Source organism: Salminus brasiliensis, chromosome 15 (genome assembly GCF_030463535.1).
Source record: "Salminus brasiliensis chromosome 15, fSalBra1.hap2, whole genome shotgun sequence".
Taxonomy (NCBI): domain Eukaryota; kingdom Metazoa; phylum Chordata; class Actinopteri; order Characiformes; family Bryconidae; genus Salminus; species Salminus brasiliensis.
Genome location: NC_132892.1, coordinates 24,412,146 through 24,428,633, shown reverse-complemented (window position 1 = coordinate 24,428,633; position 16,488 = coordinate 24,412,146). Strand labels below are relative to the sequence as shown.

Sequence of the window (16,488 nt, the reverse complement as noted above, 5' to 3'; positions counted from 1 at the left end):
CATTGCTAAATGAATCTAAGATGTTGTCTTTTTAAGTCTGCTTTTTAAGCCAGTGTTAAAGTAATACTGGAAATCTAATACAATCCATAAAGAATCACACTTTTGTCTTGACCTGTTTGTAACCACATTCTTCATCACTCTCATAACAATTTTACTATCATAATTACTATCATAATAACATCCGTTTCAAAGGCAGCAAAATAAAACCCTGAGGGACTCCACAATATATGCTAAGTTTGTGCATTAGGATTAGTAAATAAATAATAAAGGGGTTAAACTGCCCTGGGTAATCACAAATAGACATAGATGCTCATGGTTTAATTAGTGTACATAGGCTTCATGAGCGTAGATGTCCAGGCTAGTGTCTTCGCTAGTTGAGAATAATTTGAGAAAATTATTAATTAAATTGTGTAAGTTATTATGTTGTGATCACCAACATTGCTTTAAAGTAGGAGGTCCTAACTTTACCTTTGGTCTGCAGATGATGTACCCCAATCTCCAGGTGCGGAGAGCCGGGCATCAGCTCATCAGGAACGCATCGCAGCTCTTGAGAGGCAGCTCAACATCGAGCTTAAAGTCAAGCAGGGAGCTGAAAACATGATCCCTATCTACGCCAATGGCTCCACCAAGGTAACATGCAAACAGAGCCCACCTCTCACTATGCTTCTTTTTAAATTCATACCACTGCTTGTTATCAGCCAAAACATTATGAACACCTGCTTACTATATGGTTGGTCCTCCGTGTGCCTCCCACCTGTTGAGGCATGGACTCTACTAGATCTCTCCAAAATGTTAGCAGCAACCTGTAGGTTGTGAGATGCTCTGGGACTCTTGAACTCTTGTTTATGTTGCCCAGGCCATTCCTGATCAACCTGTACAGTTAGGCAGGGAATATTATCCTGCTAAAAGATGCCCCTGCCACCAGGAATTTGATTTACATAAATGGGAAACCATGTCTATGTATTCCCTTTGTTGTGGATCATTTCTACTGGTCCATTCATCATGAAATTTGAAAACAATGTAAAGGACAACTGCCAGAATCAAAGTCAAAAGGTGAAAAACGTCACATACAGTGACGGTGCACTCACTTAGCCCATTGTCTGCGATGACATCATATTGTTGTCTGAAATCAGGTGAAAACCATCTCCAAAGGAGTAGATCACGATCAATAGAGTGAGCTTGTACCATCTCACCTTACATCTGTGCCTTTACCTTCTACATCTATCACTGTTATATATCCAGAATGAAAACTGCACATGAGGTCAGGTCGTGTTGTGTGATCTGTTCTTCTCATTTTCAAATCGGACACTCAGGATAAGAAGATGCTGCAGACAGCCCAGCAGATGCTTCAGGACAGCAAAACCAAGATCGACATCATCCGCATGCAGATTCGCAAAGCAGTGCAGGCCTACGAGCACAACGAGGACATGCAGGGTGAGTTTTGTTTTCCTTCTTTGAGGGGACTTGTTTGGGTGTGTGTCCCTACTTCACATTGTGTTATTGCTATGAAGGTATAGCCATTGGTTGATGATAGTAAACAGATCGATCACTTGCTAAATTGCTGCGTGGGGAAGGCGGGGGAGTATCTGTGTATGTGTGTGTGTGTTTCAATTTGAACCACACTGCATTACTGCACTGAAAATACAGTCACTATATTGAACTGAGTGCTAAGCAGATCAATATCTAGCTGGTTTGTTTTTGCGTGCATGCTTGTTTGTAAGCGAGTAGTTCCTGGGCTTGGTGACATGTCTGGGAAATGCACCAGAACACATATAAACACACACTTTCTTGTTACATTGCTAATAAACCAAAGGAGTAGGTCAACCACATGTAGCTAATGTTGCAAAGAATGAATAGAGGCTAGTAGCCACTAATTAGCATGATATCATTTCTGTAATGCCTCCAGTGTTATTCTTCACAAGATTCCTCATAGTATTAGGGATTGTGTTATACAGTCATGTGAGAAAATTAGGACACCTCATTAAAACAATATTGAGAGATGGAGATCAAATAACTAAACATGTAAAACTGAAGAAATTGATATTATTTGCTGACAATTATTGTGAGGAGAAAGTTAGACCACCATCCACACATACTATTCAAAATGCCTAAAATCAGAATCAGGTGGAGCACATCAGCTGCAGATGATTAAGAACATGGTTAAGGAGGACTTTGGAGGAGCTTGCTCATTTAAACCTCAGACATTTAGTTTGATTCGCTCTTAATGGGTAAATTGAGTGGTATGATCACCATGGCCAGACCCAAAGAGCTTTCTGAGGCCTTCAGAAAGGTTATAGATTCAGATGCGTCTGGGAAGGGTTTTTAAAAGATCTCTGAATAGTCAGAAATCAGCAGTTTCATAGTCCAGAATGAAAGAATTAAATTTAATGAAGGAATAAAATTCAGTTGTATTTGTTTGTTATAGGGCTGCATAGTATATCATTTCAGCCATCACAATGTGTGCCTGTGCAATAGTCACATTACACATGCAATGTCAGGTGCAATGTCACGTTATATAAAACATGACAACTTTTTTTTTTTAAAGCAGAGGCTGGTTATATCTGCTAAATATTTATTTTATTACAATCTTGAATACATAGAATGTATTATTAATATATTTTTACTATATAAATAAATAAATTAATAAATTAATTACACTCTTTAATGAAACATGCAGTTGGTCAGCTTTCCTTAGGAACTGATCACACACTGTGTATCACAATAACAAACTTTATTATGATATGCTAAAATATCATCATATTGCCCATCCGCATGTTGGATCATTGACATCTGGTGATTTCTGGTAAAATCTGGTGAAAATGCTTTGTTATTTGTTAATATTACAATATATATTGCAGAAAAAATATATGTTGCAATGGCAGTTTTTCTAATATCATACAGCCGTAGTTTTCTATATCACCTTCATCTCTCAATATTGTTAAAATAAAGATCAAATGTCTATGTGAAAAAATATGATAAAAAAAATACAAAGCTTTCCATGGGATGTCCTCATTTTTTCACATGACTGTGTATTGGTGACTGATATATTGTTCAATAAATGGAAGTTGAATTGCTATAATTATTGGCCTGATAATCCAAAAGTCCGATCAATGGTTATAATTGATCACTTGGCACCCTTTTTTGCTTGCACAGCACTGACGCATATACAGTTACACTCTGAATCTGCAGAGTGACAATGTTTCACCAGAAGACAACAGGACTGCAGCTTGCAGCAAAAGTTTAGGCAGGGTACAGTGAGGAGGAAACACACTAAAACGAATACCACTAACTAGTGAGTCATTTGAAAACCTACTCTATATGTCCAAATGTTTGTGGACATCCCTTCTAATGTATATACACAGCTTGTCTAGTCCCTGTAGAAAAGTACTCCCAATAGATTAGGACTAGAGAGGTATAAAGGGCTAGAGAGGTATAAAGCCTCCCAGCATGGTATGATGGTGATCCATCCAATACTTTTGGGATGAGTTGTAGAGTTGGAGAGGGAGTGGGGTGGTGAACATCCAACATCCTCACTAATGCTTTTGTCACTGATTGCAATCAGAGCAATGCTCCAGAATTTAGTAGTAAGCCTTTCCTGGACAGTAGAGACAGTTACTTCAACAAAAGCTAGATACACTCTTTTTAATATACTTAATTTTGAAAGAAACAATGAAAGAGATGTCCCAATATAGATTTTTATATTGCCTGCCTTACAATCATTTCATAGATAAGTTATCATGTAAACTTATTTTAAGTGAAGTCAAAACCATGCATCCTTAACCATTAAAGCACTACAGGTGCTCACACACACCTGCTACACAGACTCAGTAAGCTTTATAATGGTCTATTCCTCATCACTGTCTTAGTTTACACCCCCCACTGTAGTACACCATGTGATCTCACACACAGACAGAGTGTGGGTTATTTAGCAATAGGGGTAAGTGTGTAGAGTGTGGGTATATGGGCGCAGTATTAAAAACTTGTTGGTGTCTGTGATATTGTTAGTGTACTTTACTCCATTACATCACTGATAGAGAACAGAGACGCCAGCGCTGCCTGTAGCCACCTTATATATATACACACACACACACACACACTTCCCATGGTACCCACTGCATGATGCCTTATTAGGACATAAAAGCATCTCTTTTCATCCAGCGTCATCTATTCATCCTTCCTTTTCCCCTCTCGCTTTCATCCTATCTTTCCATCTCTCTCCTTCATATTTATATTTATATATTTATATTTCTGTCATTTCCTAATACACTCATATGTCTATCTATCTATCTATCTATCTATCTATCTAGGGTTAGTGTTGTGAGGTTGGTAGACTGCAGTGTTTACAGTAAAAGTTGTCTGCAGTCTGTTAGAAATCTTAGCTGGAGTTCTAGATGAAGGTATTCTAAACACATTCTTACAGAGCTCTGAGTACCTGCAGTGCTTTCTGTGTTTACATACCACATCACTACAGGAATCCTCTGATTCCTCTGCACTCCCTGATGTTTTGGGCTAGGTTTAAACAGAGGCTGGGTTTTCAATTGATATGTTTTGGATTACTCCTTTAACAGTCATTTTGATATACATACATCAATAACCCTCAGAGAATGCTGTTTACACTGTGGTCAAAATGTCTGATGTTGCAAATTTAGATGAAGACAAGTTATAATAAGAGAAATGAGGTAATATTAAAAATTCTGCGCTTTCTGTACTTTCTTACGTACAGGTAAGCCTGACCCGTGTGGAATGGAGCTGAGGATTGAGGAGTTGAGGCATCATTACCGCGTGGAGCACGCTGTGGCAGAGGGGGCCAAGAACGTACTGAGGCTGCTTGGGGCCAACAAAGTGCAGGACAAGAAGGCCATGTCTGAGGTAAAAAAACATTCACAAACCCTTTTCACAATTAAACCCTAGGACATTGCTGAGCTATTGTAATGTACAATAATGCTTTTCTTCATTAACACATGCAGCCCTTAAACAGTAGTATTTTACCAGGGTGCATGCAGTCATACTTACCATGGTGGTCCCAGTAAACACTAGGGCTATAATTTGTTGACTTATAATGTTTCCGCTTCTGTTTACAAAAACTCAGGTATTGCAGTAGGCCTTGTGAAGGTAGCTTTAAATGTGATACGGTGTAAAAACGGTGTACCATTCTATGGCACCTCTAATAGAATTTCTGTTTCTGTTTAATCACTCTTTAAATTACTGTTCATTCATGCATAATATGGACAGAAGTATTGGGTTACCTTTTAAATCATTTAATTGCATCCCCTTTACCACAGGTGTATAAAATTAAATACCCATGCAGTCTGCCTTTAAACACATTAGTGAAAAAATGGTCTAAAGAGCTCACTGGTACTGTAAAGAGTGTGGTACTGTAATAGGATGTGACCATTGCAACAAGACAGTCAGGTAAAATTCCTTCCATCCGGGATATTCAATGATGAAGTGTAAGTGTTTTTATTAAAGAGTATACATCAGCAAAGCAACTCAACCACGACGTGTGAGACCACGTACAGTTAGAGAGTTACAAAGATACACTGTCGCCAGATGTGTAGATTCCAAATCTGATGTTAGAGCTAAGACGGGGGAACAACTAATTTTACACATTTTAATAACTATCCTATAAAACTTTACTGTTAAAACACTCTTAAAAATAAGAGATTAAAATTTGTCTCTAATTTATCTCCCCCCTCAGGCTCAGTGTCGTCTGAGTGAGTCCTCTCAGAGGTTGGATCTGTTGAGGGACTCTTTAGACCAGCGTCTGGCTGAGCTGCCAGAGGATCACCCCAAAGCGTGTCTGATTAAAGAGGAGCTGGTTCTGGCCTCCTCACCTGCTTTCAGCTCCAGACACGGTGCCCCCTATGTGCACAATCAGTACAGCACCCTCTCCAAACCATCACCGCTCACCGGTAACCACAGCTCTCTGTATATCATTTTTTCTGTGTTTCTAGTACCTGTTTCAGACTTCAGTGTCTCTAGATTTTAGATACATTACCAGGACCTTCTCAGGGGTGGTGTAGTTGGAAATAAAATTGTTGAAGTAAACTGTGTTGTGTGTGTTTGAATGTGTATTAAAATACAGACATACAGCAACATTCAGTTTGCTTTCTCCTATTTACTTTCTGTATGTTTCTTAACATTTCAGGAACGCTGCAGGTGACGTTGTTAGGCTGTGTGGGAGTGCTGGAGGTGGTTCCAGGCCGTTGCCGGGGCAGCCCGGTTGTGTTGCCATGCTACAGCCCGGGCGAGGGTCGCTCGTTCATGCGTAGTGGAAAGGGTCTTTACAGTCGCAGTGGCAGTGTGAGCGGCAAGAACACCCTTAAAACAGATGAACTGTCCAGTGAGTTACGCCACACTATGTGTGTGTGTGTGTATGTGTGAGTGTGTGTGTTTGTGCACTTTCAGATGTGCACTTTCGCCATAGTAAAAAAAGAAAGACTGGAATTTCTGACACTAGCCAGATTTATGGGGTCCTGAGGTAATCTCCTCCTTTGCAGATTCTATTCTTTGCAGATTTTATTTCTGTTCTGATTGGCTGTGTCAGTGTTTTTTAACCCTGCTGTTTTTCACCAAACTCAGTGGTGGTCTGATAATTTTAGTCCTATCCGGATGCACATCTCCATGATTTTCCAGGCAGATGGCATCTCGTACTGGGGGGAAAAACGGGTTCTGACTGCAGCTACTTACTCTTTAAGTAGCTTTTAGTTTCTTATCAGGTAAATTCATATTAAGCAATTTTTGATTTGGCTGAATCAATTAACCAACCCACTCACTAGGACTCCACATATCACTTGCAATGCTCCAGACACTAGGAGGGTGAGAACAAGCACATGCGATATATGTGAAGTCAGCCACTGCCTCTTTTTGAACTGCTGCCAGTGCAGCATCACTAGGCAGCCAACGCACTCAGAGGATAGTACTGGATCCCCCCAAACAGACTCCAGCATAACAATGGGAGAGAGCATGGCCTATTCATAACTTTGTAACAGCTTGGTCATTTTCTCTGCACTGGGAGAGCATCCCTGGAAGAACATTTGGTGTCATGCAAAAATACATATCTCCAACTACCAGAGAATGACCTTAAATTTTAGTTGAAGTCAATGTGAATAAGATTTTATTCAAAGTCATTTTGGATCAGTTCTAATGGTGAAATTTTGAGGAAATGTAACGTATATATTCTGTCAAATTCAAATGAAGTCAAACATGGCAAAAATGGACTTACAAATTGTTGTGTTTTTAAGATTTGGATCAACAATTACTCAACCCATAAATCTTCTCCCCCATCACGTGCAGTGCTCCCAACACTGGGAGGGTGAAGACCGACACCCGTCTCCTCTGACACATGCATAGACAGCCACTGGCTTTTTTTAACTGCCACCAATGTTATGTTACCTGGCAACCAAAAAGCTCAGAGAAAAGCACCACGTACCCAGCTCTGATGCATCCGCCAGCAGACACCAGCGCAAACCAGCATTGCACTGGAGTGATGTGGGGAGAAGAGCTATCTACCCACCCTGGAGAGAGCAAAGCCAGTTGTTTCTCTGGTCTAGCGATCTTCTAATCGTAGTAATAGCACCTTATTCCGCTGGACCACTCTGGCCCAGAGATCTGAAGTTTTTGTGGGAAATCAACAAAATACTACCCACTAAAACCTTGCAGATCCTGTGATAATTTCACTGAGGATAGAACAGATGTCCACCTGATGTCTTTCTGATACGCAAATCCAATCCAGTTAAGACTATTGTGAGGCCGAATTATTTTTAACATGAATCACTTCTGTGGAAAAAACAGACAAAATATTATTTATTTTTTTGGTTAGAAAAGCTAAGGTTAGGTGTGAGTGGGTAGAGAAGTGTTCCCCTGCAGTAACACCCATGAAGACTACAGTAGATTAACATGTATGCAGTTGAGTGTGCTTGGGCTAGGCATGTGTAGATTTTATGCACTTTTCTTTCTTTCACATCATCTGTGTTTTAGGTTTTGGAAAATAAAAAAGTCATTACTGTTATGTTTGACAATTGAAACATACAGCAGATGGCTGTCCAAACCTCTGCGGTATTCCTGACCGCTTCAGTTGCTTCCAGCGCTTGTGTAGCGGCAGGTCTGTTGTTTGTCAAATCCGCTGCACCAAATATGTTTACTGGTTTTAAGGGCTTTTGTCCCTTTTTTTTACCTGATCACTGACCTTTTATCTGGTCCTGGATATATTGAGTCTATCCTGGTCTTTTTTTACTTTTAGTTTAAAGGTGCCAAAGAATGCATTTATGCTAGTTTGGCTAGTGTTTGGCACCGACAAAAGCTTGATGAACCCACATATTATATATTATATAATAGTTTGTACACAGTAACAGAAACACTGTAATTAAGTCTTGCCAGATAGTGCTGCTGTCCTCTCATGGTGTCCTCTGAGTGTTACATGCTGTTATGAAGTTGAATAAATTGTAGCTGGTTAGCTTTTAGCCTTGCCCCAACTCGCTTTCCCAGGTTTGGCTTTCTTGAGTCTTCTTGAGTAATTTGGCACTTTCCCTTTTGATGTGTGTTTAGCTCTGGTTTGTTTTCGAGTGAGTGGACTTTGTAGAGAAGAAATAGTAAAAGTAGCTAGTCAGTCTTTTTTTTTTTTTTTAGTTTTTAGCCTTGCACGGATCCCTGTTTGGTCCATTCAGCTTTGGCTTTGTTGTGTCCTGAGTTTTAGCTCCCCTTCTGCGGATACTCGCACAGGAAAAGCCATGGTCATGAATCTTGAGGTGATGTGCTTATGGTGATGTGTGAACAGCACTAAATTCTGCAGAAGTTAAGTTACGTTTGACCGTTTCGCCATCTTTGACTAGGGCTTCCTCTAGTGGGCTGGGTTTGTCTAAATGTTGATGGCTTTAATATAACAAGTAAAGACTGTTATGTAACAGTTTTGGTGTTTTTGAATTGGCTTGTTTTTCAGCTCAATTTCGGTTATGCTAGATTTTCAAAGAAGGGTCCATGTGTTTGAGGTTCATGATATGTCAGTTACGTGTACCCAACTCTCATATTCAACTAAGCCAATGAAAATACAGTTTGACATTGTAGGGCACCTTTAAGTAATAAATCATAATTTTTTTCCCTATGTGTGTACACAGCGGAGGTCAGTGCAGTGCTGAAGCTGGACAACTCTGTGGTGGGTCAGACAGCATGGAGAACTGTAGGAGAACAAGCCTGGGACCAGACCTTCCCTATAGAGCTGGAGAGGGTGAGCCTTAATCATTAACATTAACAGTTGAGTTGAATCAGGTGTGTTTGCATAGGAACGTCACAAACCTGCACTACACACTGATCAGTCATTAATAATCAATAAATGAGGTCTTTACTAAGAAACAGTGATAGATACTTCACCATAAAGCAATCATTCTTCTTCTCTGTCTCCATGGATGTCACAGAGCACATCTTTAAGTCATAGTTAGTTTACCTTGCCCTGAGTGTTGCATATAGCCCAAAACTACTTTGAAGGTTCTAGAAGATCTCTAAACTTCTGTGTGTTTCTACATCCACAAGAATTTTTTTAATGGCCTGTTCTCTTTGTGTATGTACATTGAGCTTGCTTGTTTGTGTGTGTATGTGTGTAGAGCAGAGAGATGGAGATTGCAGTGTACTGGAGGGATTACCGCTCTCTGTGTGCACTGAAGTTTCTAAAGCTGGAAGACTTCCTGGACAACCAGAAGCACAGAGTTCAACTGGAGCTAGAACCACAGGGCCTCCTGCTGGCTGAGGTATATACACACATTCTCCCATTCTTGCTTTTGCACCGTCTGTCAAACCTAAATTGTGAATAATAGTGTATGTGTGTGTGTATGTTTCAGGTGACGTTCTTTAATCCAGTCATTGAGAGAGTTCCACGCCTTAAAAGACAGAAGAAAGTCTTCTCCAAGCAGCAGGGTAATGCCGCAACATCAGCCCAGCAGATTTACAGCTTCTGCGTACTTTACACATCTGCACCCCAGCTGCTCTCGTGTCTGAAGGACTGAATGTACTGATGTGCTATTAAACACAGACTTCGGTCCACACTGCACAGACTGAATGTATGGTTGTGGGCTTATTGAAATCCCAATTGATCTGGATTCAGTGTACTTGGAGGAGGTGTTACTAGGGGAGTAGATGAGTGAATGAAGTTGATTAGACAGGCTAAAGTTCAAAATGTGTTGGCCAGTGGACAGGATTCCAGATGTAGAGATAAGTTACAGTGCCCTCTAGTGGACAGTGTTCATGTAGGGTTGTTGGAATGCACCCAAAATGTGACAAAAAAAGGTATTGTGTAAAAATGCGGATGTTGCAGTTTACATTGACATTTATATTCCAGAATGGATACCAATTTAGAAACCAATGTAAGAGAGTCAATGTAAGACATTACCACAATCACAGTCTTTAATAAGTCCAAAATTAATGCTGGTTTAAGTGCTCCTGAAAGAGAAGAATGGGTCTTCAGACAGCTTTTGAAGACCGTAAACAGCACCCAGGAAAAGTTCATTTTCACCACCTTGGTGCGAAGACAAAGGAAAGTCTAGAACTCTGTCTGAAACTTTGCTTTATTAACTATATAGTGCTCTACTTTTTTCGCTATTTATAGTGGTGTCTAAAAACTTAGTGCTGAATTTTTCAGTGCACTAAAACAATCCCATGATGCATCACAATAAATAGTGAACTGGATTTTTGCATGTAGGGGATAGTGAATAATGCAGTTTCAAACTCAGCTTAGATGCTTGTCATCAATACATCTTTAAGGATGGTGGTTTGAAGCGCAGGGGGTTTGCAGTATGACTTGACCATTGACTTTGGGTAGGGAGGGAATGGTCTGTTCATGGCTTTGTAGGCCAGAGTCAGGGTTTTAAGTCTATTTTCCTAATTCTCTGTATTATGTGTGTGTGTGTGTGTCTGATTGCAGGTAAAGCATTCCTGCGTGCACGTCAGATGAATGTGGATATCGGAACATGGGTGCGGCTTTTAAGAAACGCTATCCCGACCGTCAACAACACAGGAACCTACAGTCCCAGTTCAGCTCACACAATACAGTCTGGGTAAGACACGCTCATTGAAATCTAAATGCAGGGCTCATAACACCTCGTCCTGTTTCCACATACGTGTATGGATGGATGGGTTTTTATGTTTTGTGTGTGTATGCACTTCAGAGAGATCTCTGTGGAGAAGCTGAGCCTGGACTGTGACTCTCCTGTGAGAGTGGACCTCAGGAGAGACGTGACAGATGCACACACTCCGGTGAGAGACTTTACATCTACATAAGAGCAAAAAGTGCAGTCAACCTAGACATGATTGATGTCAGAATTTCTTTATGGAGCAAAGCAAGCATTGGACATTTATTTTTCTTTAAATTACTTTAGTTTTAGTTTTAGTGTGAACAGAAATACACCCTGAATCTTACACTTCAGTTCCAATTTAGTCTTTCTGAAAATATGTGGCAAAATGTATATATGCAAAAACGTGAAGATGACTTGGTCAATCCCTGAAAAAAGGGTACTGTTAAGCGCAAGGGTAGATCAGTCATGGTTTGGGCTTGGGTTGCAACCAGTGGCGCAGGAAGAAATAATTTAATTCAGATTCCCCCAAACAAAAATTGAAAGAATCCTTACTGGGTACAGAAAGCAACCAGAGTGTAATCAGTCTTTCAGTGGTTGGCAGGTTTAGAAAGTGACTTTTATGTTGCTAACTGTTCTGATCTGATGGTTTTTGTGCCTCTTACCCTTTTTTTTCAGGAGAGACAGCCCACCATTGAGCCGTGCTCTCCCCAAGACTCCTCCACACCTCAACGAAACAACAGAACACACTCACTGAGCAGGTACACACACACAAACCCACACATTCACATTCAATCATTGCTGTATTTTGCTCTTTATTTTAATTTACACATGGTGTGTGTGTGTGTTTGTGTTGATCTACAGTAAACAGAAGAAGACACTGTTGGGGCTGCAGGACTTCAGGTTGATTGCTGTGCTCGGCAGAGGCCATTTTGGCAAGGCAAGCTCTTTGCCCTTTTTACTTTTTTATTTTTACCTTCATACATTTGTGTTCAAACGGCATGTTTGTGTGTGTATTGTCATTTATGACTAACACAGGTCTGTCTTTTCTAGGTGTTGCTGGCAGAGTATAAGAAGTCAGGGTCTATGTATGCTATCAAAGCACTGAAGAAAGGAGACATTGTGGCCAGAGATGAAGTGGAGAGGTTTGCAACCAAACAAATGTTTAAAGGAATACCTTAGCACATATTTCCATATAACATACTGGTATAACATACTGGTATATGAACTCAAAAATGTAGGCTTCAAGATGACTGATACTAGTGTTTTAGTAACAAACTTTTGTCCATGTTATAGATGTGTGTCGTGTGTCAGTAACTTAAACCACTTTAACCAAGTCCATTTGAAAGGCATTCATAAACTTCCATCAAATATTAGCTACATTAGCTTTGTAGCTTCAGCACAGAACCAACAAAACAAACACCAAACATGTTTTCACTGATCAGCTACATTCAGATTAAGATTATGCACACATTACCACACTTTTACAGAAGTGCTATAACATTTAACCCATCTGTTTTAGTGAACACTCACACTAGTGAATGCGGCATTATGAACACACACCATGCAGTGGGGCAGCCACATTAGCTGCCTAAGGAGCAATTCAAGATTCCATGTTTTCCCAGCCACGCCTTGGGGGATTGAACCAGTGACCTTTTGGTCCCAAGCCCATTTTACACTAATCTAACCCCAAATGTAAGATTGTAGTGCAGCTGTAGCTTTAAAGTTGGTTGTAAAGGTTGCTGGTCAAGAAAGGTGGAAAGATCCCCTGGACCAGCATCCACGACTGAGGTACCCTTAGATTTGTAGTGCTGTAGTATTGCAAGCTACTTTAGAGTCACTGCAGAGTCTGCTGCATTAGTGTAACGCTGACCAAAACATGCTTCTGCTGTTTTCTGCACATCTGCCTTTTGGCAGCTGTTTATGTGTAGTGCAAATTCAGGCTGTTCAGTCTGATTTAAATATTAATACCTGCTGGGTAGAATGATTGTTGTGAATGAAATGCTTACAGATTAAAGATAGAGGGATGATGATCAATGATTTGATAAAATAGAAAAGAGAATGCTAATCTAAATCATACATTTCAGCAAACGTCTTGTGTTCTCTCTCTCTCTCTCTCTCTCTCTCTCTCTCTCTCAGTCTGATGTGTGAGAAGCGGATCTTTGAGATCGTCAATGGTTCTCAGCACCCGTTCCTGGTGAATCTGTTTGCGTGTTTTCAGACGCCGGAGCACGTGTGTTTCGTTATGGAGTACACGGCAGGTGGCGACCTCATGATGCACATCCATGCAGATGTCTTCACTGAGCCACGAGCTGTGTATGTAGAGCTTGTGTGTGTGTGCAGTACATTGGATAGGCAATAAAATGTATTTTAGATGTGTTAGTAGGATTTTAGAAAGAGCATGAAGTTATGAAATGATAATTACTATAATACACTAATGTTCTCAGTGTATCTGCTTGAAAACATTTTGTGAACTTTATTGATCTTTTAAAATGATTATGGAATCATATGTAGCTCTTGATTCCATTTGATTATGTGAAAGCAGGACTCGCCAATTAAGATCATTTGATACACTGCTCTGCAACCAGGTTACACTATATGACCTTAAGAGAATTACTGTGACTATACCAGTGTTCAGTGTTGATGTGTAACTTATAAGTGTGTTTGTATGTGTTAAGAGAGACAGAGAATGTGTTTCTCACTGTGCTTGTATTTGTTTGCAGGTTTTATGCTGCCTGTGTGGTGCTGGGCCTTCAGTTTTTACACGACCATAAGATTGTATATCGGTAATATGATTTATCCTCTCAGTGTTTCACAGCTGTTGTTACATTTAAGCTATATTAAAATACATGTATGGCATTGAAGTTACTTATCCAGAGCAACTTGAAAAGTTCTTAGTCATTCACTTGTAATAACCAAAGATTGTGTAGATAGAATCCAAATTTAAGCACTAATGTGAAAATATATGTTTTGCAATACTGTATCGATTTTCAAAAACACAGTGACGAATTTTAATTAACAGTTTATATGTAAAGATCGGTGGCAGACAGTCATTTATTTTGTGTTGTGTTTAAACCCAAACTTCTAGATAGCAGTATCTTTAGTTCCCACTGTTCTGATTGGATAAAAAATGAACTTGATGATGTGTTTTTTATACTGTGACAGTTTCTCCATTTTTTATCATCTTGCTTACAGTATCCAAATAGTATGAATCTGTTTTATTTAGGAATTAAGTTATGCTGCATCATAACCAGTGTATTGTGATATAAATGCCAGGTTCTTGATAATACACATCCCAAACACATAATATGTATGATGTTACATAATATAACGCTAAAATAATACTGTAATAACTGTGATATATACAGTACAAAGTTGCAGTTATGACTATAATATTGAGTCTTTTGTTTCTCAGGGACCTGAAATTGGACAATCTGCTACTTGATACAGATGGATATGTGAAAATAGCTGACTTTGGACTGTGTAAAGAAGGTATGATTTTGTGTCTTGACGATAGTGTTTGAAGTTTGCTTGTAACATTGACAGTATGAAAATTAGAATTGTCTGTCTCTCTCTCGCTCTCTCTCAGGTATGGGGTTTGGGGACAGGACAAGTACATTCTGTGGCACTCCAGAGTTTTTGGCTCCAGAGGTTCTGACAGACACGTCTTACACACGAGCGGTGGACTGGTGGGGACTCGGAGTCCTGATCTACGAGATGCTGGTTGGAGAGGTGTGGTAGTTTAGTCCTAAAATCCGAAAACTCCTAAATGTTAATTAGCTATCCATTTTGCTTATCCAGATTTCTTCTATAATCAAATAGTATTAATAAGTAGTTTCTCCTCCCTTTGCTGCTGTTGCTACCTCTACTCTTCTGTAAGCTTTAACATCCAGTAGATGTTGGAACATTGCTGTGAGGATCTTGTGCATGCAACCAAAGAGTAAGGTTACATTAGTGAGATCAGGTTTTGATGTTGGATAATTAGTTTTGTATCACAAATGTCACACCAAAGGTATTGGATGGATATTGGATATTGGAACTTTATGACTCCCAGAGAACTCATTGCGCCACAGTCCAGGGCTTATACCCTTCTAGCTGATGCTTGGCATCAGGTTTGATGACCTTAGACTTATGTCTGGCTGTTCCAAGTTCTTTTGACATTGTTTTTTTCTATGGTGAGTATACAGTTTTGACATGCTTTTGAAGATCTGTTGTTTTTTTTTTTTTTTTGGCTTCATATAATAAATGAGGCATTGCAGCATATCACTGTATGCCCTGCTTTTACAGTACTCGTACTGTCCACGCTATTTGGCAAGTTCCTCAAAGCACAGCTTATGTAGTTGTTTACTGCTGGCGGTTACGGATGTGGTTGTTAACATTGACAGTTTAGGTTAAATTGAGGAAGCTTGATAACGTAGGCTCAAGTAAAAGCCTGCAAGACATCTGGCCTGTTTTGAACAGCAGTTTCTATGTTTAGTACTGAATGATTTTGTCTGTGTCTCTTTCTCTTTCACTCTTTCCCTCTCTGCCTCTTTCTCAATCTGCCTTCCAGTCTCCATTTCCAGGGGACGATGAAGAGGAGGTATTTGACAGTATAGTGAACGATGAGGTCCGTTACCCACGGTTCCTGTCATCTGAAGCCATTGCCATTATGAGAAGGGTATGTTTCAGAGCTGCTTACCTGTTTGCAGTTATTTCTTAGAACCCCAAGAAATAGTAAATAAACTTAAAAGGCTTGTGAACATGTGGGCAGTTTGAACATAAGTCAACTGTAAACCTTGTCTGTTGTTTTACAGCTCTTACGGAGGAATCCGGAGAGGAGACTGGGCTCAGGAGAGAAGGATGCTGAAGAGGTTAAGAAACAGTCTTTCTTCAGGGTAAGAGATTCCCCCAGTCTAGAACCTCACAACTACTCCTACTGCATCAAGCAAAGAATGCACATGATCCCTGACACAATTAACCTCATATACTCTTTCAGTGTTTTCTATGGGTAGGAAGTTCCAGTCATGATATTGAAACCATTTATTCAATGTGATTAATTAATGATGCCTGCTAGCATAAGCTAAATTGCAAATGCAAGTAGCTGGAACCTATATTTGGAAGGTACATGGCATATACTCACCTCTGAGGAGATAGCTTTACCTTTTACCAACCTACAACAGCGATCTTGGTTTATGCACACAGTGCAAACATTATACATTTGTAATATCATAAGTTGTATAACTTTGCTTTGTGTATATTCTGATTTAGACACTGCTTGCTACTATGCCACCACACATTCATGTATAGTTGGGCCTTCAGGAGGCACCAAGTATTCTCTTCAGACACCTCTACACTACTAGTACAAATTAAATATTGGTCTGTAAGAGAATTTTGTTTGAGATTTGATATTTCACAATCTCCCCCTTACTCTAATAATCTCCATATTTCT

General features: G+C 39.8%; 1 protein-coding gene across 3 annotated transcripts in view; it reads left to right on the top strand.

Annotated features, from left to right (window-relative positions):
- Positions 1-16,488, top strand: part of pkn1a (protein kinase N1a) — a 55,609-nt gene that overhangs the window by 36,914 nt on the left and 2,207 nt on the right. For all 3 annotated transcript variants that reach the window (XM_072656789.1, XM_072656787.1, XM_072656788.1), the window contains exons 3-21: positions 482-630; positions 1,314-1,434; positions 4,724-4,869; positions 5,699-5,912; positions 6,149-6,343; positions 9,114-9,223; positions 9,597-9,740; positions 9,831-9,906; positions 10,910-11,042; positions 11,154-11,241; positions 11,736-11,818; positions 11,922-11,997; positions 12,111-12,202; positions 13,197-13,373; positions 13,781-13,843; positions 14,473-14,549; positions 14,647-14,789; positions 15,610-15,717; positions 15,854-15,934. In XM_072656789.1, the coding sequence (XP_072512890.1) occupies positions 482-630; positions 1,314-1,434; positions 4,724-4,869; positions 5,699-5,912; positions 6,149-6,343; positions 9,114-9,223; positions 9,597-9,740; positions 9,831-9,906; positions 10,910-11,042; positions 11,154-11,241; positions 11,736-11,818; positions 11,922-11,997; positions 12,111-12,202; positions 13,197-13,373; positions 13,781-13,843; positions 14,473-14,549; positions 14,647-14,789; positions 15,610-15,717; positions 15,854-15,934 (2,276 nt within the window). The remainder of the gene's footprint in view (positions 1-481; positions 631-1,313; positions 1,435-4,723; positions 4,870-5,698; positions 5,913-6,148; positions 6,344-9,113; positions 9,224-9,596; positions 9,741-9,830; positions 9,907-10,909; positions 11,043-11,153; positions 11,242-11,735; positions 11,819-11,921; positions 11,998-12,110; positions 12,203-13,196; positions 13,374-13,780; positions 13,844-14,472; positions 14,550-14,646; positions 14,790-15,609; positions 15,718-15,853; positions 15,935-16,488) is intronic.